The 27,127-nt window shown below is 32.4% G+C and overlaps 2 protein-coding genes across 2 annotated transcripts; one reads left to right on the plus strand and one right to left on the minus strand.

Annotated features, from left to right (window-relative positions):
- Window positions 1-133: 133 nt before the first annotated feature.
- LOC115880290 (DNA polymerase alpha subunit B) lies at window positions 134-27,017 on the plus strand. Its single transcript, XM_030897472.1, has 10 exons — window positions 134-359; window positions 421-592; window positions 678-741; window positions 6,763-6,848; window positions 9,996-10,260; window positions 10,458-10,737; window positions 22,067-22,278; window positions 23,046-23,269; window positions 26,015-26,213; window positions 26,785-27,017. Exons 1-10 carry the CDS (start codon window positions 284-286, stop codon window positions 26,923-26,925), a joined length of 1,719 nt encoding a protein of 572 aa, XP_030753332.1. The 5' UTR covers window positions 134-283; the 3' UTR covers window positions 26,926-27,017.
- LOC115880291 lies at window positions 16,026-19,323 on the minus strand. The gene is made up of 2 exons (XM_030897473.1): window positions 18,591-19,323; window positions 16,026-17,135 (listed from the first exon to the last, which is right to left on the minus strand). The coding sequence occupies exons 1-2, from the start codon at window positions 18,721-18,723 to the stop codon at window positions 16,204-16,206; spliced, it is 1,065 nt and encodes a 354-aa protein (XP_030753333.1). The 5' UTR covers window positions 18,724-19,323; the 3' UTR covers window positions 16,026-16,203.
- Window positions 27,018-27,127: the final 110 nt, after the last annotated feature.

A 27,127-nucleotide genomic window follows, 5' to 3' on the forward strand; every position in this document is an offset into this window, starting at 1 on the left:
TCGAATATATAAATAAATTAAGTTAAACATTTTGTTTATATTTTTTTTGTTTATGTTACCACTACTGGCACCCTAGTACTTTTTGTATTTTATAGATTGGTATTAAAATTTGACTAACGTTGACGTTGTCGCTGTCATATACGTCATTTATTCGCGCGTTTTTTACGATAGTTTTCGGAGTTCCGCAATGGTTTTGTGTATCAATTAACAAATTCAATATTTTTTATTAAAAAGCTAAAAAAATATTGACTATCTAGACAAGCAGTGCTGAATTAAACTCGGAATGACTTCCCATGAAGATCTTGTCTACCTGTTTCAAGGGTACAGTATTAATCCAAGTGCAGACGTTCTTGAAAAATGTACGTATAACCCCCTGTTTTGCATGTTTCTTTTGTTCAAATCCGGGTATTAATTTACAAGGTGTGTCTCTATGTCTCACGTACAATATCGATGCCGAAGAGCTGGTGGATCAATGGGTGGCTTACACACAGTCAAATTTAAAAAGCGCAGCCCCAACGGTGGAGCTGTTGGAAAGAATGGAGAGGAAGGAATATCAGAAAGGCAAAGATCAAACTAAGATCGTAAGAGAACAGTATCCTTTGTCTTATAATTCTTCTAACTGATTTTATTTTCAATTTATTCTTGTTTTACTAAAACTTTCCTTAATAAACTAATAGATCTCAATACGTAGCGTCACCCGATCAATCGACAAACGTATCAGATTTTCCTGCGACGCCAAAGGTAAGTTTAAAATTAAGAGAAAAAAAAATAAATAAGAACGTTATCCCGTCTTTAAGAATCCCCTTTACATGGTTGCCAGGTCAAAAGTTTAAGAATCTTAAAGAGGAACATTTTTAAAAATTTCACAGAGCTATTCTACACATAGGTGTATTAAACGCTATTTGTTTAATTAATTTATTTTTAATATAGTTTCTAATTAATTTAGTAACGTATATAATATCTAGATTTATTTCTTTACTGCTTTATTAGACTTAAAGTTACAGTTTAAAAAGATACTTAAAGTGTAGTAATTTTACAAATTTTGAAGTATAAATAGTGGAAAAAGTTGAAAGTTTGTTAACTTTCTATTAATTGAAAATTACTACCACTAATTTTGACGTTCTGAATGCTTATATTGCAGTTAGATGAACAAACTTTTACGCAAATTGAAACTACTAATTTATTAATATAGTAATGAAGCTTTACTTTGCATTTTGCAATTATCGTTTTTCAAATATTCGGGTATAATTTTCAACGTCCGGCAACATTGTACCTCTCATAAAGCCAAAATTACCACCATTTTTCTTTGCCTTTCGTTTCGCTTCAGTAGCTTCATTTTTCGCATCATACGTTTCTATTTCTTTCTTTTTCTTTCGCGTTGGAATAAACGACAGGGATCTATCACTGTTCGTCGTTGCTTCGTACTTGCGCAAATGACTTTGAAGTTTTCTGAGAAGTTTCAAGGCTATGCGATCCTTCAGCGGCAGCGGCCATTGTTAAATCTGTTGGAAGACGCTTGGGCTTTTGTTGGTGCCGTTTCGCGCAGATTTTTCTCAGTTTCCAAGCGGCTTTCCGCGAAAATCGATGTCGGCCTTTTTCCAACCTGTTGCTCGGACCGATTGATTCACTCACTGTGTGCACAACGTGCGGGAAACTTTCGATACTTTCGCCACTAAACAAAGTAGTGTAAACAACCTCTGTAGACTTTTTTTTCTTTCTAATAGTTTGCGTACCGAAATATATTCACAAGGATTTATTCGATTAACCTCTGCATCGCTGCGATAGATTTGTATGTGAAACGTTTCGGTTTGGTTCGATTTAACAAGCGTTAATTGTTTTTGATTTTCAGCATTTTTGTTTATAAACTTTTTATGTACCTATTTGTTTTATGATTTAAGAAGAAAGAACATAATACGAGCGTTTTGTAATGGGTTTGGGTCTAGTGTTACGTTGTTTTAGTATCCGTGACTAGATCCACACTCATTAAAAAATGGTTGTGGAGGCTTCGAAGAAGATTTTTAGTTGTGTAGGGCTGTTCTGTGAGGTTTGGCGTCTGCAATCATTTCCTGTATTGGCGATTGTGGGTTTAGTCCACGTATTTTATAATCGTGACTAGATCCATACTCGTCTATAGGGGTATCACCCTCATCGTAGTAATGGATTTTTAATAGCATTGAGAAAATGACACACAAGAGAGTACCTAGTTATCATCATTAATTTTTGTATTGTATTAAAAAAGCATAATAACAGTGAACTGAGGTAAATGCTCGAGCGAATGATATTGTATAGAACTAATTTAACAAGAGATTTTGCACATAATGTCAATTTTTTTCTGTAATTCCAATAATGTTACCTGTAAAGAGTATTTTTATGCGTTTATTTAAATTTTACATTTTTATGTAATATAAATTTTATTTTGTCTCACTTTTAGCAGGCTTTAAACGTTTTTTTTTTATTTTTTCACCTATAATTTTCATAAAAAACAATAAAATAAAAAGGGCGTTCCTTAATAACATGCTAGTGTTTCAGAGGGTGAATTTTGGACCTATTTTTAGAAAAAAAAATACTTCATATGTATGAATGTATGTGCTAAACATCTCAACTTTTGAGGTACAGGGTGATCAAATTTTCTTAAAAAAAAACTATTTCGTTTCTCTGTTGTTTTTTATAGATAACTTTTTAATAATTTTTTGTTGTACAAATAAAATCTTTGTTGTATATCTTTATTGCCTTCCAGCTGATGCAGAAATGATTTCCAAACAACAGTCACAACAGTGAAATAAAATGACTTTTTTAAGTAAAGCACAGTTTTTGTCGAACAGTCGGATAAAAAAAAGCAAGATAAGAGAATTGTTAAGAAACGAACGGAGATTTCAAAAGCAGAGTTTATTTTAAGACAAGTCACTGGCCTGTCATTTTTTTCTTTAAACATATTCAATTTAAAACCATTATCGACGCCACTGGTTGAAATAAATATAATTGTTTGTACATCAAATAAGGCGTTTTGGTGCATAGAGAACGTGTATCAAGTTCCATAAAGATATGTATAATATCTTATGAAAAAACTATTATGAAAAAAATGCTTTTTGTTAGAAAATTTTACCACCCTGTATTTCAAAAGTTAAGATGGTTAGGACCTACATTCATATAATTTAGGAACACATTGTATGTTTTACCAAAAATTACATTCACTATCAAATGTAACAGTTATTGATATAAGGTATATTTTTAATGAGTTACCCTGTATATTAGCAGGATAGCACATTTTTCTGCACATGCCTTTTTTTTAATACCGTATGATCGAAAAAAACCGCGTCAGCGATGGCTATGAAATTTTAGATCGCTGTCATTTTATATGGGAAATATCATCGATCGTCATTTCCCAGCCAATTGGACGCCGTTTTTTTTTGGACGCCGTTTTTAAAGTAGTAAATCAAAAATATAAAGGTCATAAGGGATTTGTTTTTGAAATGTTCTATCGAATACATAGGTATATGTAGTTCACATGTATGTTTATACCGTATGATCGAAAAAAAACGGCGTCAGCGATGGCTATGAAATGAAGATCGCTGTCATTTTATATGTAAAATTATATGGGGAATGTCATCGATGTTCATTTCCAAGCCAACTGGACGCCGTTTTTATTCGATCATACGGTATTTTACTTAAAAATAATTTCGTTTAAATCAATAGCTATGACATTTACCGGGGATTTTTTGGTATAATAATACAAAACAAATATTGACCAAGATCCAAATATTTTTATTTCTTAATGAAAATCTGCCTGACTATTAATTTGGAGATTTCAGATTTTTGTAATATCGTTTAGAGTACCTAAATATTATTTAATAAACTGTTTTTAGTAGTTAATTATTTTTTGAGTTTCACTTTTAATGTATACAGTATGTCCCCGGATCGTCTTTGCTAGAGGAAAAACTTTTTTATAACTTTTTGAGAAAAATGCATTCTTCAAAAAAGTTTTTGCTTGTTCTAAAATTGTTAATCTCGTTTATAATGTTCCAAATTTTCGTAGCGTTTTAGAGAAAAATAAAAAAAATATGAAAATATAGTTGATAGAGATAGCTATTGTTAGTTTTTATTTTGATTAACGTCATATTAATTTGCAATTTTAAAATATTAAAAAGCACATAATTTATAATCACTTTTTCCCTACCATTGAACTAAATTTTTGTACTTTTTTTATTAAGAAATTCTGAGAAAAATGCTTTCTTGCTATAAAATGTTCCTTGCTATAAAACGGTTAATCTTGTTTATACTTTTCCAAATTTTCATACTGTTTTAGAGGAAGTTCAAAAAAAAACATGAAAATATATGGCCGCCACCTACTTGTTTTTTAACTGATTTGAAGAGTAATAACTTTTCGTCCGTACCTGTATAAAACTACTGAGTGAAAAAATATACAATTCCGTTATTTTTTACGTTAAAAAAGTCTCTTGGTATAAATCGCTACGAGCCACCGTTTTCTAGATATCTGGAATTGAAATACTTACTCAATACATGTCATTATTGACAATCAATTTTTCTAGGAAGAAAAAACGTTAAAACAATTTGTATTGAATCTTTGAAAAATAATCGAAATCAAAATGAAACTCACACTGATGAGTCACCCTGTATAACCACTACATATATACATGGTGGTCCGAACTGTATTCCGGAAACTTTGGCAGCATATTCTGCAGATAAAATTAAGTAAAAAAGTTCGTATAAATGTATGTCCTAGAATGCTTAATTTCGGAGATACAGGGTGTAAAAGTGTTAAATTAAGAAATAATTTCTAAAGTAACGTCAATATTTGCATGAAAATTGGTGTCTAGGAGTTTTTTGACATGATAAATCTGATTTTGATGTCAATATGACTTCTATTTGTAGGGGGCGCCACCTATATCAGTGCAAAAATATACATTTCTGTATATTTTCTACGTAAAAAATGTCTCTTGGTAAAAATCGCAACCGTTTACTCTTCAAACCAGTTAAAAAATATGTAAGTGGCGCCCTCTACAAGTAGGGGTCATATTGACATTAAAATCAAATGTCAAAAAACTTCTATTTTCATCCAAATATTGACGTTACTTCAGAAATTATTTGAAAAAACACCCTGTATCCCCGAAACTAAGCATTTTAGGACATACATTTATACGAACTTTTCTACTTATTTTTATCTGCAGAATATTCTTCCGAAGTTTCCGGAATACAGTTCGGACCACCCTGTATACTGGGTGTTGCATCGTCGAGCGGGACATAGTAAATCCCATGTAAATTTTAATGGGGTCAATTATTGGCTTCTCTAATTATTTTAGACAATAATTCTATTTAGGTTTAATGAAGAGCACTAAAACCCACATTCAAAAGAATAACTTTAGATATTTTTGATTAGCTCGTTTACGAGTCATCGCCGATTTCTTTTTAAATATTTCTCCTTTCTTATGGCCCTGTATTTACTTATGAGCACCAGTCAAGGTAAAAGATAACAGTCAAATGAAGTTGTCATTTCAGAAATTTACCTATTTAGTGCTTTATTATTATTGAAAACTCATTCCTACATCGGAAATCTTAAATATGTATTTATAAATACAAATTAATATGAATTAAAGTAAAATAAAGTAATCAGTTACAAGGTTAATTATAGTATTATTACAATATTCAATAACTTATTAATTTAGGTACTATTAAATTGTTAGAACTTTTTTTTAGGGATTTAAGAAGATGTTCAAATATTCCTCCATCGACTGCTAGACAATAACCCGGGCGATCATAAAATTCTCTTCTTACATTCGCTAGTTGGTAAACTGAAATTCTATTGCATTCGGCAGAAATAGCATTTTTTAACGCGTCTAGATTTGGGTATTTTTTTATCCTTGTATGTCCTGTTTTTTAAATGGCCCCAGAGAAAGAAATCATTTCGGATTTTTCGAAATCCCCATCTCGTAGCTCTTGGTGGTTTTCATATTTGAAGGAAGAGTATTTATGTCGCGTCGTGTCAAAATTCGAAACGCTGTAGTGTGATCTATTCCTATTTCATCCTCAAGTTTCCTTGTGCTGATCTTTCCATCGTTCTCTTCCACGCACAATAAAACTTCCAAGTCGGTATCATTTCTTGCATCTTCTCTTTGTTCCTGCTTTGCTTCACATCTGCAGTTATTTATTAGGGTACCTTTGGTCTCAAATTTCTGGATATTCCTTGCGATTGTAGATTTTCCAGGTATCGGTCTATTCAGATACAGAGCAGCAAACATGTCCGACACCTTTTGATAACTATTTCCTTGATAATACCGTTTAATCATCAATACTTTTTCTTCGGTAGTGTAATTCATGGCTAATATTTTCGATGTAGGTATGAGTTTTTAATAATAATAATAAAGCACTAAATAGGTAAATTTCTGAAATTACAACTTCATTTGACAATTATCTTTTACCTTGACTGGTGCTCATAAGTAAATACAGGGCCATAAGAAAGGAGAAATATTTGAAAAGAAATCGGCGATAACTTGTAAACGGGCTAATCAAAAATAACTAAAGTTATTCTTTTGAATGTGGGTTTTAGTGCTCTTCAATAAACCTAGATAGAATTATTCTCTAAAATAATTAAGGAAGCCAATAATTATTGACCCCATTAAAATTTACATGGGATTTCCTATGTCCCGCTCGACGATGCAACACCCGGTATAACAATTTCAATATCCAAATGAAATAATCCAATGCCAATTCACCCCTAATAAAAAAGGCTATTTATTTTTGTTATAGGCTAATCGAGTACCCACATCTCGGATCCAAACCCCCATACAATCGCGCAGATTGGTCGATGACCCGGAGGCAGTAACCAGTCCAGGGTAAAAATAACACTAATATAATTATGTTTGGTTTGAATTAGAAGCCCTTAGTTCAACCTAGCGATACTCTGATAAAGTCAATATTAAATCATATCGTCCCCTATCTTACGTACCGGCGTAACTCGAATTTAGTAAAATTTGCCAGTAGGGAAGAAAATATAAAATTTCCCGTATTAAACTTGTCTATCACTGTCTTGGTATCGTGATAGATACAGATACCCTCAACTGGCGTGGGGGGGTCCAGCGGACCCCAAGCACTATTTAACCGATTTTATTATTTTTATTGTTCCTATCAGCAGGGGCTAAAGTTTCATTGGGGTCTGTGTGCCACGCCCAGAATGTTACATTATTAGGATGGTGGGTAGTCTAAAAAGTGTGCCTCACTGGGACGCTAATTTTGAGGAAGCATTAATTGAGTGGTTTGATGAACTTAAAGATGCAAGTGAGATGAAGACCATCGAGACATTGATTTTTCTCCGAAGGAAGAGTAACCATAACTCCGATTCTGAATCTCTTACTTATAGAAGAGAGAAAATTGAATAATCAACACCAGAAAAGAAAGAGATGTGGTATATGGCAACCATATGTCAATGAAGAAATGACAAAAACAAAAATCTGATGAATCAAATGAGCACGATCCATGTGCGGTAAATGCAGATCCTTTATTAGCATGAACTGTATTTGAAAAAGTTATGTACATTCAAGGTTTGCAGTTTTGTTGAAAATAATTTATGTTTATTATTTTAGCTTCACATTTCAGTTGTTTGTACTTTTAATAATACGGTAAAATCATAAAATAATATGTTATTAATTTCTGTGTTTCTTAGCCAAGTTATATTTCTGTTGTCAAAAATTTCTAAAAAATGCCTTTTACTTTATTTTTGTGTTCGTTATTATTAATTTGTTGAAAATTAAAAAAAAAGTGTTAAGTCATTTCTGAAATCAAAATTATTTAAAGCTTAAGTCAAATTCAACATAAAGTCAGTGGCGTAACTATCGATGTGCCGTGTGTGCGAAGCACACGGGCCCGGGGTGCATTTCCATATCTATCACATGCTATCGCGAATCAAGCAGAATCCTTTTGTTTCTGTTAGGTTAGGTTAACATAATTCCCGTCAAGTCAAAAGAGCCAAAATTCAATTTAAGTACCTATTTTTTATTGTAAATATAGGGTGTTTCAAAAAACATGTGTCACCTCTCGTGAGGAGATTCCTCACCAGCTACAATTTCAGATCTACAATTTTTTTGAACCGGGTCAAAAAACTGATAGTAGCGCCCCCTCTCTCCAGCGTTTGAAATAAATCAATTTAAAAAAATAACAAATATCTACATATACAGGGTGTCCGGAAATTAATGCAACAAAATTTGGTCATAGATTCTTGAAAAAAAAAATAGGTGACCCGTATTTTTTATATTTGGCCTAACCCCCCTTTTCGGATTTACAGCCCCCTAAATTTCGCCCCTAAAAAGAGTTTTTTAATATCTCATGGCCCTGTTGGACAAAAATCACTAAATTTTATACACGTTGTTTTACATAACTATTATTTTTTTTTATTTTTATCAGTGGCGTCCCTACGGTATTTAAACTAAATATTATTGAAGAAAAAAATGGTACGCCACTGTTTTTTTTTAATAAAAATTATTTTTAAAATCTACATTAAATTTGCAAAAAATTTGATCTCTTGACTTTTCTTTTGGTATGACCCACCGTTTTCGCGTAAAAAAATAAAAATCATTTTCATACATGACCAAATGGCTAAAATTTTGATGTAAATTTTCATAGCAAAAAATTATTATTAAAAAAACAGTAATGTACCATTTTTTTCTTCAATAATATTTAGTTTAAGTACCGTAGGGACGCCACTGATGAAAATAACTAACGGGCCCGGGGTGCATTTCCATATCTATCACATGCTATCGCGAATCAAGCAGAATCCTTCTGTTTCTGTTAAGTTAGGTTAACATAATTCCCGTCAAGTCAAAAGAGCCAAAATTCAATTTAAGTACCTATTTTTTATTGTAGATATAGGGTGTTTCAAAAAACATGTGTCACCTCTCGTGGGGAGATTCCTCACCAGCCACGGATCTACAATTTTTTTGAACCGGTGCAAAAAACTGATAGTAGCGCCCCCTCTCTCCAGCGTTTGAAATAAATCAATTTAAAAAAATAACAAATATCTACATATACAGGGTGTCCGGAAATTAATGCAAAAAAATTTGGTCATAGATTCTTGAAAAAAAAATAGGTGACCCGTATTTTTTTTGGCCTAACCCCTCTTTTCGGATTTACAGCCCCCTAAATTTTGCCCCCTAAAAAGAGTTTTAATATCTCAGGGCCCTGTTGGACGAAAATCACTAAATTTTATACACGTTGTTTTACATAACTATTATTTTTTTTATTTTCGTCAGTGGCGTCCCTACGGTATTTAAACTAAATATTATTGAAGAAAAAAATGGTACGCCACTGTTTTTTTTTTTAAATAAAAATTATTTTTAAAATCTACATTAAATTTGCAACAAATTTGATCTCTTGATTTTTTTTGGTATGACGCACCGTTTTCGCGTAAAAAAATAAAAACCATTTTCATACATGACCAAATGGCTAAAATTTTGATGTAAATTTTCACAGCAAAAAATTATTATTAAAAAAAAAACAGTGGTGTGCCATTTTTTTCTTCAATAATATTTAGTTTAAATACCGTAGGGACGCCACTGATGAAAATAAAAAAAGTTAATAGCATCAAAAAATGTCTTTTAATTGGCATTAAACGGCCTACACAATTTTGATATCAGAAGAAAAAAAGTCAGTAGCACATGTTTTTTTTTCGAAAATATTCCAGTGATAACCCATATGCACGTCCCTGATGAATTTACCGACACTTTTCTAGCATTAAAATATGTAGCACTTATAGTAACTTTTATCCTGAAAATGTCATTTGAATCACTAAAGGTACTTTTAAGAAAATTATAATAAATCGAAAGATTATTAAGACTTTAACACCCTGTAGCTACGAAACAAAACAGAATCGAACCTATGTTGATATGAAAAATAAATCTTATTTTTACGTGAGGAATCTCCCCACGAGAGATGCGGCACATGTTTTTTGAAACACCCTGTATACATTTTCTTATTTTACCGATTTCCAGGGCTCCTATCGGTAGCTACTCGAAAAGAACTAATGCCAGATCTGTCCAATGTTCTTACGGGAGAAAAGATGCTTCGTACAAAGGTTCTGAGGTACCTGTCGACGTCAAACCATATTCGGAAAATTGTCTGAAAGCCGATCAGAGGTTTATGTACGAGATCATCGGTAAACGGGGTAAATCGCTGAGCAACATGGCGCAGGCCCTGTTTCCCTCTATAAGGAATAGATATCAGTTGCATGCCTTGGATGAGAATAAAAAAAACGAAGTAAGTCAATTATGTTTTTTTGTTTGTTTAGTAATTATTTTTTTTTTTTTATTATTTTTTCATTATTTTTGTTTTTTTTATTTTTTTTTATTTTTTAGTTTTTATTTTATTTTTGAAAAATAAATCTCATCTTTATCTTGAGAAATCTTCCCATGGGAGATGACCCATGTTTTTTTAAATACCCTGTATTTTTCCAGGATGAACAACAAAATCTGTACGAGGGTAGGATAATATCAGACTACGACACCAAGATCAACGTCCAGTCGGTCCAGCTGGAACAGACTCATACACATCAGGGCAGGACATTCCAGCTCAACTTGTCCAAAGTAAAAAAAATGTCCCTGTTTCCCGGACAAGTTGTCATTGTCAAGGGCAAACCATTTAGACAATACAGTGATAGCAAAACTGAAATTGTGGTAGAAGAAATTTATGCGGGAACAGTTTTCAAGTTTTCTGACGAGTTTCCTGTTACTAAAGGTAAGTGACGAAGCTATTATAGTTTAGATATGTATTTTGTTCCACAAATGGCGTTTACATTTTGTAAAAATCGCGTTTAAGTGCAAGGATACTATATAGAGATAAGGATAGTTCGATTCCTATCTTCCTGCACTGTCAGTTTTTTTACGTCATCTACTGACCGAGTTGAAGTTGGCGCTAAAGATTTTAGACAGTGACAGTTATTTTTGCATTTGACGGACGAGCGCACAGTGCGTTGGAGGATAAATTTAGCGGGACAAAAGTGTTTGGTTAGAAATAAGCCAAAAAATGTGTACTGATAAGAATAAATAGTAGACATTCCAATTGATACAAAAATGCATGAATATTCTTTGTATTTCGATACACTTTTATCAACCAAATTTGGTCGTTTTCTGCTCAGCAAGGCAGAGATCATACGAAAACAAAATATTTACAAGTGCTCATACATTTTATTAGAAAGCCAAATTATGTTGAAGATTGCTAAAGGTATGTACTTTTCTACTGTACGTGTATTATTTGTTAAAATCCTTCCTGCCTTTGTTCTGCAGATATCAAACTTTCACTTTTTTTTTCAAATATCGATATATTGAATGATGTAGATCTTTTGAGTTACCAATAGTTACCAACACAGGTAGTTACAGTCACAGGGAGTTCAAGCTTAACAGATGAATGCCCAAAAAGATTCATTTCAATCGGATAGTATAAAAACAAAACAACTCCATCAAAAGACACTGAGTTTAAAAAATTGTCTTAGATACTTACTATATATGAATTTACAATTACCGAGTGTTAACATTAAAATTAAAATATCTATCTTATTTATTATTTTCAAAATAAAATATATTTTTATAAAATAAATTATAGAGGGTGTCACAAGATTACAAATTAAATAAAAAAAAAACTGCTAAAGAGTTTTTTGATATCATAAGTTTATGTATTTGGTAATAGTTTACAATACGGTTTTTGTGTGTCATGTACGAATAATATCATAGTTTTATTATCCTGTATTTATTTATTAATAAATTAAGTTGTTAATAAATAAATAAATTTAACCATATAGTTGCTATATATTAGACCATTTGCTACGTTCTTAGATTTTATGTCCCAAACATTGCTCTTGAGATTTTGTCCCGCTAGAATAACCATCCGCCGCACTGTGGAGCGCTGGTCAGCGCGTGACGTAGCATTCCACGGCGACTACGACAGCGGCGATTTGACGCGATCGAACAGTCCTTTAGAATATATACAGTCCTTGGTCTAAGTGCGTGTTTATATGCATCTGGCTTGCCTAGCCCGTCGTTAATTTTATGCAATTTTATTGGTTTATTTCAAAAATGACAGGTAATACTTCAAACACGATTGGTGTGACAGACGACGCTTGACGGATGCATGTAAACCCGCCTTAAGATCTGGAATAATCGATGAATCTTTGAAAAAAGATCAAGGAAAGTGCCTTTCTAGAAAAAATTGTGATAAAACATTTTCTCTTGAATCTTGAGCACAAAAACATTTCCAAATTTATTATTTCAGTCTAATAATTATTTAATTAACATGCTTATTTTTTGTCAATGATGGTATTTCGATTTGAAATACCGTATGATCGAAAAAACCGTCGCCAAAATTATCTTCGATTGCATTTCCCAGCCGTCTTTGACGCCTTTTTTCTCGATCGTATTGTACTTTTACTTATTTAAAAGACACCCAGTATAATAATAGAAGATTTGTACAGGGTGAGTCTTAATTAAGTGCAAATAATTTTCGGGGTGGTATATTTCGACCTCGGGAACAAATCTATGTTTTTTTCGCACAAAAAAAAGACGTTGAAACATGCATTTTCTTTTAAATTTTTCTGTATATTTTGGAAAACTTTTTAGAACTGCTACCGGAAATTTTTCCGTGGTATAATTTCTTAGTCTCTAATATTACCATGGTTACGGTACTAAAAGTGATACAAATACAGAAAAAATCCGGTGAATCCCAAATTTTTTTTAAAATAAATCAATTTTTTATTTTTTAAACTTGAATAACTCGGTTATTTTGGACTTATTTGAAAAACAGTAAAGAGGAAATATGTTTTTTTTATCGAGATCTTTACCATACTTGAAAATATTTGCACTTATTTAAGACTCTTTTTTCAAAAACTGTATATTGACTTCAATAATAATTATTTATAAAATAGTTAAGGCAATATTTTAGTCAAAATTATTTGTTTTACGGATTTAAATTCAAAATACTACAGAAAATAAGCTTCAGAGGAAAAAATATTGAGATTGAGATTATTATTTTGTCTACGCCAAGAATTTTTTTCTTATCAAGTGGAAGGTATACAATTTCATCTGTGCCTGTGTCTGTGCGATGCGGTTGTGCTGAAATCAGCTTTTCATATTTTTAAGTGCGTTGGTTAGCTGACAAACAATCTCCTATAGCGATGGTAAGCATTTTTTTTTGTTATTAGGTTTGTTCCAACATAGCAGAGAACCGTTCTTGGCAGGGTTACGCTTATAGGCTTGGTGCATTTCAGTTGATTTCAACAAATTCGTGTCTTGTTGTGTTGTGATAATTTCAAATGTTAATAAAACTGCCCAAAAAAATATTAACGCGTAAAGGAGAGCGTAATTAGAGCGTTGTTGGGTGCAATAACATTCAATAACTCAATTTTCCCGGATATTCAACTCTCCCGAAACAGCATTTTGACAGTTCAAAATTCTTCCGCGGGCTTTTCTAGTGTTAATTTTATTAGGTTAGCAACTTGCGACCATGCCGTCTCTAATAGAACAGCCTCAGAGCGAGATTTATGACGTCACGCTAGTTAGATACTACGGATTAATAAATATGTTGTAGAATACATGGAAAACATAATTATTCCTCATATTTTTGGTTTGTATTTTAAAAATGATATAGTTTACATGAAATACACATACTATACAGTTAATAAATATAATATATATACCTATTTATAGTAATAAATACTTTGGCAAATGAACTATGAACCATACAAATGCAGCAAATGTTTTACAATATGGCTGAAATCGTACTCCATGGTCAATGTAGATAGTTTTAGTGTTAAGAATAATAATTTTAAAAAATATGTGGTCATCTTTTGACAAGTTTATATTAGTTTATTAATTGCAGTAAACATTATGTGGTGTGTGGTGTGAATATTTTATATGTAATTTTTTAGATTATATTCGACACTATTTTTTTCATATTACACAACACTGATGAAGGCTATAATGTTAGCCGTAACGTTTTTATTTAAACCAAATAAGAATAATGAAAAACCAAATGAAACTTAATCAGCGTTTTTCCCGAACCTAAATCCCAAGAAAATCAAAAGTTTTAGAATAATTTTACATATAAAATGACAGTGATCTTTATTTCATAGCCATCGCTGACGCTTTTTTTCTATGATATTGTATTATTTGCAAATATAATTTTTCTAACATTGATACTTCCAAAATATACATATAAATTTTATGAATGCAAATAATAATACATCACTATTACTAGATATTGAATGTTTTTTGTTAAATTAGATCGATTTTCAAACCCCAAAATTTAAAATATATTTTACATTTTACCCATTATCTTATGCTTTGCTGCATTTGCTGCATTCATATGGTTCGTAGTTTATAAATTTTTTCGTAGTTTTTTTTACTTTTTTTTTATTTCAAAACAACCGTTTTTTAAATTCACCCTTTCAGTGCCCCTAACTCTCTTAATATGCATTTTCCCCCCTATACTTATAGGAACTTTTTTTACTATTTTTAGGAGTAATATAACCCCCCCCCCCACCCCCGACTTTATTTACACCATTTCAATGACACCCTGTATATTCTATAAAGTAAAATGAAGAACTGCTGTATCTTAAATTATACAACAAATTTAAACATTTTTTTTGCCAAAATTTCATTTATTCAGGTTTATAGACCTTAGTGTCAATTTCGATATGATCGATGATGTGCATCGGGAATTGTTTTGCGATTACTCGTATAATACATGTCTAGCCTATAAGCAAAATAGGTTGTAATATTAATAATTAAAAATTAGGTTTTGAATTTGACACTAAAATCAGTTCAAAAACTGTGGAAGAGTACAAATTTCTGTGTTGGAACAAACCTATTATTTTTCTGTTTGGGTTACTAAGAATTTACGAGACTCGCTGTTTATACAGTTGAAAGTAATGAGGTGGTTTATCGACACTATATCAAATTTAAAGTCGTAATTTTGTGATAAGTTCCCTGGGATATTGATATACGCTCAGTACTGGATAAGGAAATTTAAAATTATGACAAACAAATGTTAAAAAATACAAACTCTGTTTCTAAGAAAAATTATTTAGATTCGTATAATACCGGGGGCAATAATAATAAAAATAACACATTTTTTAAATATTTTCATAGGTATACAGGGTGGTTAAAATATATTTTTACCGAAAAGTTGTAGTTTTTTAACGCATTACTTTATGTTTTTTGCTTAGTGAAATTTTGATGACATGTCCATTTCTAAATTACAGTCATAATCTACCGTATGATCGAGAAAAAAAACGTCATCGAATTGGCTTGGAAATGACGGTCGATTGCATTCTCCATGTAATTTTATAACAGCGATATTTCAATCTCCGACGCCGTTTTTTTTCGCTTGCATTGTATTATACTATATTTTTTTTGTAATTTGATTATTTTTAGACTAAATTTTGTGCATATTTAAAGGTGGTATATCAAAATTATAAAATTAATTTTTTTTATATTTTTATATATTTTTTTATATTTTATAATAAGGTTCTTTTCAAAATTAAATATATGCTATACGTGGTGTTTGAAAAATGCACGTCCATATTTGGGATGTGGTGGGGAATTTCTCATCAAAAAATATATAGAATATATGAAAAAAAAAGATACAGGATGTCAAATCTTAAAAAAATATATTTTTTTGCAATAATCTTAAATCGCCTTGTTCTTTTTTGATCTTTCTGTGTACTGAACTAAACATCAATGTTCTAAAAACTGGAAAAAGCACATTCCTTATCTACATAATTTTTTAAAGGAATTATAATAGTTCTAAACAAGCTTGTTTTTCCTAGTACTAATGTCTTTTGGTTCTTTTTTATTACCCCAATAGAACACAAGCCCAGCATTTAAATTGAGCCACTTAAAAATAGGGATGTACTCTTTAGATCGACATTTTATAAATATCGATTTTCGATGTTCTTAAAGATTTAATTCTATTTTAATCCTGTTAAATTTTATCTTTAAAAAAATATATTTTTTTTTATTTCAAACTCTAGGTATTTTTGTAACAAATTATTAACAATTAATGAGATTTCAAGATATACAAACGACAATTCAAAATATCTTGTTTATTTTTATCAAAAAACAATCTAGGTCTTAGCATTTTTTTTGATATTACATGTATTTCAAATTATCGTTTTGAACTAAACATCTTTCTATAAAATAATATCAATTCTTATTTCGACAACACTGTCATGATTTCGATCATGTACAAATTTCTCTGGCTTTCCGGTTTTTTACACAACAAACTGGCGACCAAATCACCGAATAATTGTTCTGGACTCTTTTCAACAGTCTCGCTCTTCTTAACTTCATTATTCCTCGAGGTAGTGGCTTGTTCTTCGTCTCTTCGCACCTTTTTCTCTGACGGTGCTTCACTATTCGCACTAGCAGATCTTTCCCTCGTTTTTTTGCAACTAAAACTATTATAAGAACTGTCCGCTACTTGTTGAACAATGTTCTCTTCTTTAACTGCGTGCAGAAAGTCATTAGAAGAGTCAGTAAAGGAAGTGTCATCGGTATCAAAGTTGTATTTCATTTGAGCATAAGCCCTTTCTTGGTAAGGAGTTAGACTAGGTCCCGGCATACAGTCTCCATAATCCATCTTGAGGTCTGACTGTTTCCTCCTGTACTGTATAACCTTATCCAAGAAATTCAGACTGTCCAAGAGCTCCCATTTTGCTTCTCCATCCTGGAATTTTATTTTCTGTCTAATATATTTCTCTCTCAATGCTTTCCATCGAAGCATACAGCAATTGATGTCTCTGTTTAAGCTTGACGCGATGTTCTCCCAGAGTTGATGCTTCGAAGTCTTGTTAGGATAGGTATTGGAGTTCCTGTCCCATATAGGAGACGCCCTTTTCACGAAATAAATTAGTTTTTTATCGAAACCTGTTGGGTCTGCCTCGTTGTGGTCTGGGAGAATTTCTTCTTCGCTTTTGGTGCTACCATTCCATACCGAAGCCCTAGTGAGAATGTGGGGATCGAGGAATCGTAGATCGTCAAAGAGTTCCCAGGGTTTGTAGTAGTCTCCTTGGTTTTGGGCCTTTTCGCGTTCCCTCAGGTACTTTTCACGTAGTGATTTGAAAGCGTCCTTGCATAGGTCAACTGTAAAAAAAAATACAGAAAGGCATTATAAAGATACTCTGTTTTAAAACTTCAGGGAAGATTTCGATAGAGGATGACAGAAAAAAAAAACAGTCGTACCAATCCATCCATTCAGTCAAACAGAACTGTCAAGGATCCCCACCCTAGAGTCCTTTTTCCGCCCACCATGCATGAATACATGTATAGTATTTTGCTTCTTCCTTAGTCTTCTTATTCAAAGGGTTTAACGGACCGCTGAACGACAAACGGACGCCGATGCGTATGAACTCGACTTAAGATTTTTGAGACTTGTCAAACTGTTGCCAAATTATAGGTTATAATTTTGTGTCAAATTATGTCAAATAGAAATGATAAATATTTTGCATTTTGGACTGTGTTATTACGTGTGTTTCGTGTTTTTTAAAATTAAGTGAAGGAAAACTCAAAGGGGAAATTAAGTGTTGACCCAGAAAATAGTTTACAGTTAATATTCGGTGCCCAGAGACAGTTTGCCAGAGAGTTGTATTAGCCACAAATAAACTTGTTATACTATCTTGTATATGATACCAAAAACTGGAATATCTGTAAAATAGCACACGATAGGTAAATAATAATCATATTGAATAATTATATTGATAAATGTAACGATAAATGCAGGAAGTTGCTTGAGCTTGAAACACGACTTGAAAGCAGGAAATCTTTTTTATATATTTCTTTGGTATTTGGTGTTTTTTAAAATACACCCTTGCTTGTTTTGTATTAACACATACTGGAATTGTTTTTAATAAAATAACTGTTAGATTTTTTCAATGTTATACTTTTTTTCACAATATTATATTTAGTAATCACTTGTCACTCAAATTTTAAATATATTAATTTTCTGCTATGCGCTCCAATTGTACCAACTTATTTCTTTGTAAAATAAAATAAACTGCTTTGAAAATAAAATGACAGATACATCTGTCACTGTCAAGGATCTTGTAGGTGGACAGACAAAATTTTATAATTCGTTTTATTTAAGAAATGTTAGTAAACAAGCCTGTAATTGACTTACCTAATTGTTATGAAATATATTCAATTTAAATGAAATATATTACTTTACGCAGTTAAAAAAATGTAAATTTAAAAAATATATTAAAAATATATACAGGTATTAAGTATTAATTGAAATTTTTAGTATATGAACAAACACGAGAGGCGCTTTATTTACTTTTATTTCTTAACATGACAGATGATGTTCTAATTGGGCATACTGTAATTAAGTTATTTGGCCTTCTCTATGAATGCAACTCTTTATACAACTGAATACACAAGCTGTTGCCGTGATATTCTATTAATTTTAATTCTATTTTTTAGACATTGTGAATTATCCTAAATTCTTAAATAAAAAGTATAATTGAAACAACTAATTTATTCCGCTAATTTCTAGGTTCTAAACGAAGCCCAAGTCCGGCCCTGTTCACTTAATTCCCTTACCTGAGGCGTTCGTTTTGACCGCCACCTCGGCCCAGGCCTTCTCCTTCAATTCTTTGTCCCTGAAAAACGGACTGTTCCGATCCCATATCTGCGGGTACTGCTTCACCAGCTCCACCAGCAACCTGTGTTCCATAATTTCGAGGTTATGTTTACCTTAATTTCCTTAATTTGACTCGGAATTACACCTCGCACGCTCCCGCACCCGAGAACCTATTTTCTACCGGTAATTTCTCACTAAATTCAACACAAATACCGGTGAAAACTTGACTAAACGACGATTTGGTAGCGTTTTCGAACGAATCTTTCTTTGTATCGATCTTCCGTGCCTCGTTCTCCGCTTCAAGCTAATTAAAGTTGATTGAATTTTCGTTTGACGGGAGTCAGACTAGCGCCGTCCTTGTTTTTCACGCTTCCTTTATCTCTGTCGCTCGCGTAATTAGGCAGAATGATTAAATTAATGCTGTAATTAATGAATAATTGTATCGTTTTTTTTCTGGATGTTTCTCCGTCTCTCTCGTGTCGTGTTTTTTTACTGTAAATTAATTATTGCGATGTTGTCGATTTTACAGATTATATTACGCTAAGAATAAGCTTTATAAAAGTAATGTTTTCGTCGGTGTTGGCTACAGAGAGCGTATCGAAGTTAAATAACGTAATTGTGCAGCATCACGATTCTCGGGCTGCGGCCAGTCTGACCCGAAGTAATTTCGCTTTCAGGGTCGGACTTTGTTCTTTTTTCTTTTTTTTTTTGAGATAATTTTATTGTTTATTGTTCCTGTGTAATTCCGTACAATTATTTTCGTATACAGGGTCCGGCAATAGTGCGCCGGGCATCTGTAGCTCCTAGAATAAAAAAAAACTTGAGAATTTTACAGGCACGGTATATCAGGAAAATATTTTAAGTTCTATAGGGTGGTTCAAAAAAGTGTGAGTGGATAGGGATGTTTTTTTTCTATGGAACACCCTGTATATTATTGTAGTTTTGGCTTCCTTTCAGATCGTTTTACGTAATCTTAAAATATGATTAAATTTATTTCGATAATTTCAGAGATTTCACAATAATTTGAGATTTTGGTATAGACTATTGATTCCTATGTTTAATAAATAAAATAAAATAAAAAAAAACAACGCTTTATTGTACAAAAAGCCAAAACAGCTTCATCGACAAAGCAAAACAAAAAAAGCACAAAAACAAATATACAAATAATACAAAAAATGTCATACAATACAAATCAATTCAAAAAAAAATTTACGTCATAAAATTACAAATAAAACATATATGGACATTGCAGAACACAGGCGTATCTAGAAAATTTTACAAAAGGAAAATTGTAAATGGATAAAATAATGTTATATATTATAAAATCAATAGTTATAAAATATTAAATACTAGACCTTTAACCAGTGTGTGAGATGATCAAAATTTTAAAATTCAAAATTGTTCAAGATTAAACATCAACAAAAAAGTCGTTTACCGCATATAGGGCTCTCTCCAGTAAGTATAATTTCAGAGCTTTGCGAAATGCGGGAAAGAATGAAAGTGACTTGATATTCGAAGGCAAATGATTGTACATTTTCTTGGCATTGTACAGTATTGAGCCCTTAACTAGTTCTGAGCTCGGGGTTGGCAGATAAATATCGTGCTCCGCATTCCTAAGTGGATAGTTGTGAGAAGGCCTTTCCGGAATAGAGAATATGTGCTTGCGGATTAAGCAAACGGATTCAAAAATGAATAAGGAAGAAAGAGTCAGTATTTTGAAATTTTTAAAGAAATTCTGGCAGTGAGTTCTACGGTTTAGTCCCAATAAGTATCGAACTGCTCTCTTTTGAAGTTTGAAAATACGATCAAATTTTGTCGCGCAGCAAGTACCCCAGAATGGAAGGGCATAACGAAGATGCGATTCAAAAAGGGCATAATAAACCATTCTAGAGGTTGATGAGTTAAGTTCCTTAGAAACAGATCTTAGCGCAAAACAGGCAGAGCTTAGTTTCTTTGATAAGGCTTCGATGTGCAAGTTCCATTTTAACAAGTCCTAAGAATCTCACAGAGTCCACGACGTCAATAGTGGTGTTATTAAGTACAAAAGGTTGTATAGTACTTTTATATGACAAAACTTTAGTTTTTGAAAGGTTGAGGCATAGGAGATTAGAATCGCACCAAGATTTAATGGTGCGTAAGTCACTGGATATAGTATTATCTTTGGTATTATATAGTGCCGTAACATCTGGGCCGCTCCAAGTGAAACTAGTATCGTCCGCAAAGAGGCAGATTTTACCGCTAATGCCTAGATTTGCAATGTCGTTGATAAGCACCAGAAATAAAATAGGGCCAAGTACTGAACCCTGATGGACACCACATTCTATAGGCTTACAAGAAGATATAGACGTATCAATCCTCACAAGCTGCCTTCTGTTGCCAAGATACGACTTAAGCCATTCGAGCGGCATTCCCCTGAATCCATAGTATTGCAATTTGTTAATTAAGATATTATGATTTACACAGTCGAAAGCCTTAGAGAAATCACAGAAAATTGTAGCTGTAGAGTGATGGTTATTCACAGGCTAGAGTATACATTATTAAAAAGGTCGAACATAGCATTAGTTACTTAGAAATCCAAATTGATGGGTAGAAAGTACTTTATATTTAAGGAGAAAAGATAGAAGCCTTTTTTTAACCAATCTTTCAATGATCTTAGATAATGTGGGCAGGAGAGCAATTGGGCGATAGTTCGAAGCTTGATCTTTATGCAGAGGAATAATTATTGCTGTCTTAAGGCAGTTTGGAAAAACTCCTTTTGGAATGACTCATTAATTAAAGTAGTAAGATAGATTAATGTGCATTCCGGAAGTTCAGAGAACATTTTGAGAGTTAGCCCATCAGTCCCAGATGAGAATTTATTTTTAATACTTTTAATTGTACTACGGAGCTCATCTAATGCTACGGGCGTGAAGAAGAAACTGTGTAAATTCTCATTTGCTTCAGGGCGATATGAAAGTGAATCATAAATAAAGATTCTTTGAAAAAATACTAATTTTCAATGTATTAAAAAATTGTGATTGACTCAATTATTGTTTCTGAAGAAGAAAATATTCAAAATTGGTACGGTAAGTTTAATAGAGATGAAGAAACAGATACACATAAAGATACTTGCTTTAGATACTACAGGGTGTTCAAAATAAATTCGACGCTTTTAAATGGAAACACCCTTTTCTATAGGAGATAGACAAAAACTAATATTTGTGCCTGGAGCTCAATTTTTGTCAAAAACCTAATGGTGAAAACCGCACATCAATATCTGTTACCGTTTCGGAGTTACGGGGTGTTTTTCAAAAATGTGCATTTTTAACAAATCGCTGTAACTTTTTTAGTATGGAAAATTTTGTATTTCTATGAAAACATTTCCAAAGCACCTTTTTACGTAGAATTTAATGGTTTAAGTATAATTTTTTTAATCTACTATTTTCTACTATTTCAGACCCTCTACAAATCGTAGTGGCTTGTGGCCCGTTTACCATCCAAGATACCCTCCTCTTTGAGCCACTCAGTGACCTCCTCATCTACGTGAAAGAGTACAAACCTCACGTTTTGATCCTCACAGGACCATTTTACGAAAGAAATAACCAGGGCATTCACAACGGCGATCTCAGACAGCAGTTCGATGCGTTTTTCATGGATTTGGTCGATACGGTAATGATAGGGATGGCTGAGAATATCGATATTTTAAAATATCGATAACTTTTATAATGAAATCAGGCCCATTAGTGTGACGAAATCCAATATCGCATTTTTTAAGCATTTTTCGTATCTAAGTCAACAACGACGATATTGAACTTCCTCCCACTAATGAGCCACCCTGTATGTATAAAATAAAATATTATTTTATTAAAATATAAAATATTCTTCATCTGTTTACTGAACTTTATACCGTGCTGCCAACTCTTTTTTTTAGGTCGGTAGTTACATGTGTGGAAGTAAATCTCATAGGGATCTTATTAAGTCGGAGTGAGAGAAATGCGACGGTGTGCTGTTGCGGCGTTGCCACATTTCTCGGGTACGCATTTCCCTATCAAGTAAAGTAAAATCACGATCGCAAACCGCTTATTTTTAACTAAAAAACTAAATAAAATTATTACATATGTTTCTGAGCATCTGAAATGGAATTATAAGGATATCATTAAGGTATTCATTTTTTTATAACGAGAAAATGTCAGTAATCGCGATAATTTAAAAACTCCACGAATCTGCTATATCCCCTTCCACACATCTCTTAGCACAATTGCACAGTTTCTCGGTTTATTTCATACGTTTGGCAACGTTTTTGCTGTTCTCTCTTTGTTCAGTACATTATAAACACATTGTACTCTTCTTACATACGGAAATGTCGACCCAAGACTAACCTTTGCCAGTCCTTAGTATGAATGTTTTACACTATTTTTAAATATTAATATCATTAGGTAATGACCGCGCTAGCAGAAACAGGCGTCAAGGTAGTCATAGCTTCCTCACAGAGGGAGCCACATCATTTTCCGGTGTATCCGACGCCACCTTACGAAATCAGGGGGAAGTACGAGAATTTGCTCTTGGTACCGGATCCTTGTTTGGTGGAGATAAACGGATTGGTCGTTGGAGTCAATACTCCCGATGTCTTGTTTCATTTGAGCAGCTTTGAGATATATTTGTAAGTAAATTGAGATATGTTTTAAAGTGTATTTTATATAGAGTGTATTTTATATATGGGTGATAATATCTTCTTGTAGATTTTTTAATACTTTTGATGGAAACTGAATTTCGGGAAAAGATATGAAAAAACTGCTTGACTCGATTCGAGAACTAAAGTAATCGCAAAACAATTTCCGATGCACGTGATCAACTTTGTGTAACAAGCGATGGCGACAGCGCTGCCAGATTGTGATGGATTTATGAGATGAATTTTAATGTAAAATTTAAAGATATTTATATTTTATTTTTAATTTAATAATTAATATTTTAGTAATTAATTTATTTATTAACAGTAGTCACACAAATCGAAATAAGTAGAAATAACTTTGAAAGTGGTATAATGTGCTTACCAATCAAACTTACTTCTCTGACTGCAGTCAAGGGTAATAAAATACCTTTATTGTCACGTTCTCGTTTAAAATAGTTTATCAGGAAAGCTACAAGCTCTTTGCTTCGACTGTTTAAATGCTTGGGCATATTTTTGACACACAATTTCAAGAAATGCAATACAAAAACTCGAAAATTTAGTTCTTAAAAGAACTGTTTGTGCTTAAAAGTACAATTTAAAAAAAGACTATGGAAATCGGCAAAAAACGAGAATTACTCCCAAAGATTCAACAACAACATGATATACAAAATAATGACTGGCATTATGATAATAATTGTCAAATAATAAACGACTACGTTGCTGATCGCGTTGTAATGTGACCAACATGACGATAATAAAAATCGCTTTAAACTAATTTTTGCAGCTTTAAACTAATTTTTGCCGCTTTAATCTAAGTAAAATATCTGTTACAGTCATTAGCTCTATGAAGTAAAATGAGGAGCTGCTCGGTATATTAAATTATACAACAAATTTAAACATTTTTGCCAAAAATTTCATTTAGTCATGTTTATAGGCTGTAGTGTCAATTTGATATTATTGATGACGTGCATCAGAAAATGTTTTTGCGATAACCGTATATGTAATTATACCTACAAATTCGCATTTGTCCAGAATTTTGTTTTAATTATAATGAGTTGCACTATTTTTTTTCTAAACAATATTATTAGGTTGAGATCACTACTTTGTTTCTCTATTTCTTTTGTATTAGAGTTGTTTTATATTAAATAATTGAAAGAACGTTTTTTTCTTGTTCCTTGTTAATGAAAACCGCTTTGGTGTACAGGGTGTCCCATTTTAGTTGAAATCATACGGTATCTCCGTTATTCGTGAAGATAGAAGGGTGCGGTTTGCACAAACCTGTTCCACTTTTTTGTCAAACGGAAGATGCCGTAAACAAAATTTTCATAGCCCTCTTCATCTCTGAGCTACAGGGTCTTTTTTGAAAATTTTGCAATTTGGGACACCCCTTGTATCTCTGTTATTGTTAAAGGTATCGAGACTATATGAACTAAAGATATTTTTTTTTAAATGGAACACCCTGTATATTTATAAATTATATGATCTGGCTTGTCATAAGCTTCTCAAAACTGTATATCACACTATATTTATTTTCACTATTTACTGCAATATTTAAAAAAATATATTAAAAATCATATTTATTAGTAGGCCATGATTGATAATAAAAGAAACTAAAGAATTATTAAAAGTATACTGCTATCTGTCTCTTCTTTTATTTTGAGAGCCACTAATAAATTCTTTATAGATTAGGAATACTTAACTCTCTACCGCTATTTGTAAATCTTGGAAACTATCGTATCGGAACTTTTAAATATTCCTTTTTCCTTTAGCTAATTTACGTAAATATACTTTCAGCAAGATAGGGCTCCCCCTTACAACTTAACTTACAACGAAAATATTAGAATTTTGTTAAATTATTATTTCTCAAATCAACGAATTGGGGAACCAATGGACCCATATAATGGCCTCCCTGATTCCCGGATTTGTCCGTTCTCGATTTCTGATTTTTGGGATTTTTAAAATATGAAATATATCGTGACAACTAATAGATGAATGTTGAACACCGGGAAAATGCTTTAATAATGCAAGCTAATAATCAGTGGCGTAGCGTGCGTTAGGGGCGCCCGCGGCGGAGGGCTTCTAGGAGAGAAGTTTGCCCTCCTACAGATTCCGTCTGCCGCCTTTATAACAATTTTTGTCGTCCCGCAGGTACTTGGAAGCCGGCGCCCGGGGCGGCCCGCCCCCTCCGCCCCCATCACGCTACGCCACTGCTAATAATGCAAACTTTTAGATATTTGCAAACCCATCCGTTATAATAAAAAAGAAAAATATATTCAGAGATTCAGTGGTAACAGTTTAAAAGTAAAATATCAATTCCAAATAAAATTTTAATATGTATATGACTATTTTAGTCAGTACCATTTTGATTTTTTGTTATTTATCATGGCCTACTAATAGGAAAATGATATATTTTAAATATTGCAGTAAATAGTGAAAATAAATATAGAATGATATATATTTTTCAGAAGCTCTTAGCAAAGCGGATCATATGATTTATAAATATACAGGGTGTTCCATTTGAAAAAACATAACTTTAGTTCATATTTTCAAAAAGATTTTATTTGTAGAAAAAGAGACTACGCCACTGTATTCTACGTAAAAAGTTCTACAAGAATCAGTTTTCACCTTCTCGATATCATCCGTAATAACGGAGATACGAGGGCTGTCCCAAATTGCAAAATTTTCAATTTTTTCAAAATGGGACACCCTGTAAAGGTTAATATTTAAAATTTTCAGGGACAATAAACCAAATGCGCCCATTTCTGACAGAATGGGTCGTCTAGCTTCCCATCTTCTAGAACAGCGAAGTTTTTATCCACTGGATCCGCCCAACCCAGAGGTGTGCATCGACATGCCACTGATGGAAAAACACGGAATAATGGACGTTAAACCCCATATCCTCATACTCCCTTCCAATCTAAAACATTTCATTAAGGTAAGTGTTTTTTAAATAATTCTATAATTGAAGAGTGCACATTCTATAATTGAAGAGAAAAGCACTAATTCTTAATCAAGGACCCTTGGAAAAATAGATTTGATCGTCTAATGTTTTTAGTGTCTTGTCCTGGCCAGTTAGAAAATGCTGAAATCGTATTTTTAATCATATCTCAATTTTTTCAAATGGAACGAGGGTGGCTCATTAGCATATTTGGAAAAAGTATTTTTTTACGAATAATTTGATACTACACACTTGGTATTTCGAGTCAAATTTTCGTTACGAACCGCAAATTATAATTTCAAATAAACCATATGCGAAAATGTCAAAAGTTGACATATATGCGAATAAAGTAAAAAAATACCGAGGGTGTCATTTAAAAATCAAAAGTTGTAATCATTTCCGGTGAAACAGGAAGTGACCAAAAACAATTGAATACGTCAATCAATCCTAATTTGTGTCATATACTAACATTCCAAATCTCGTTTCTTTATCTGAAAAAATAAAAAGTTATAGGGGTGAGCCACTTTTGAGACGCACCCGGTATACCTACATAATGTATATTTTCTAGGAAATCCAGGGATGTTTGGTGGTCAATCCAGAGAGACTAACCAAAGGGTACGGTGGTGGTACTTTTGCCAGAATCGAAGTAGCACCAGGTGGAACCATGACAGTGTGCGGCAGAACTTCCTGTCAGATTTTGAGAATTTAAGACTATAGTGTTTTTTTGTTGTAAAATAACGCCTAAGAAATAAAGTGTTGTATATTTTTAATTACTTAATAATAAATAAGTTTTATTGGCTTCAATATTTGTTTTATTTCTGTTCTTCTGAGTTTGTTAAGAGTCTATTACGCTGTACTGTTCGGGTGGCTCTCAGGGGTTGGGTAAAGCGGGTGTGTAGGAAATATATATT

The sequence above is a fragment of the Sitophilus oryzae genome, unplaced genomic scaffold, assembly GCF_002938485.1.
Source record: "Sitophilus oryzae breed Bouriz unplaced genomic scaffold, Soryzae_2.0 scaffold_1621_pilon_pilon, whole genome shotgun sequence".
Classification (NCBI taxonomy): domain Eukaryota; kingdom Metazoa; phylum Arthropoda; class Insecta; order Coleoptera; family Curculionidae; genus Sitophilus; species Sitophilus oryzae.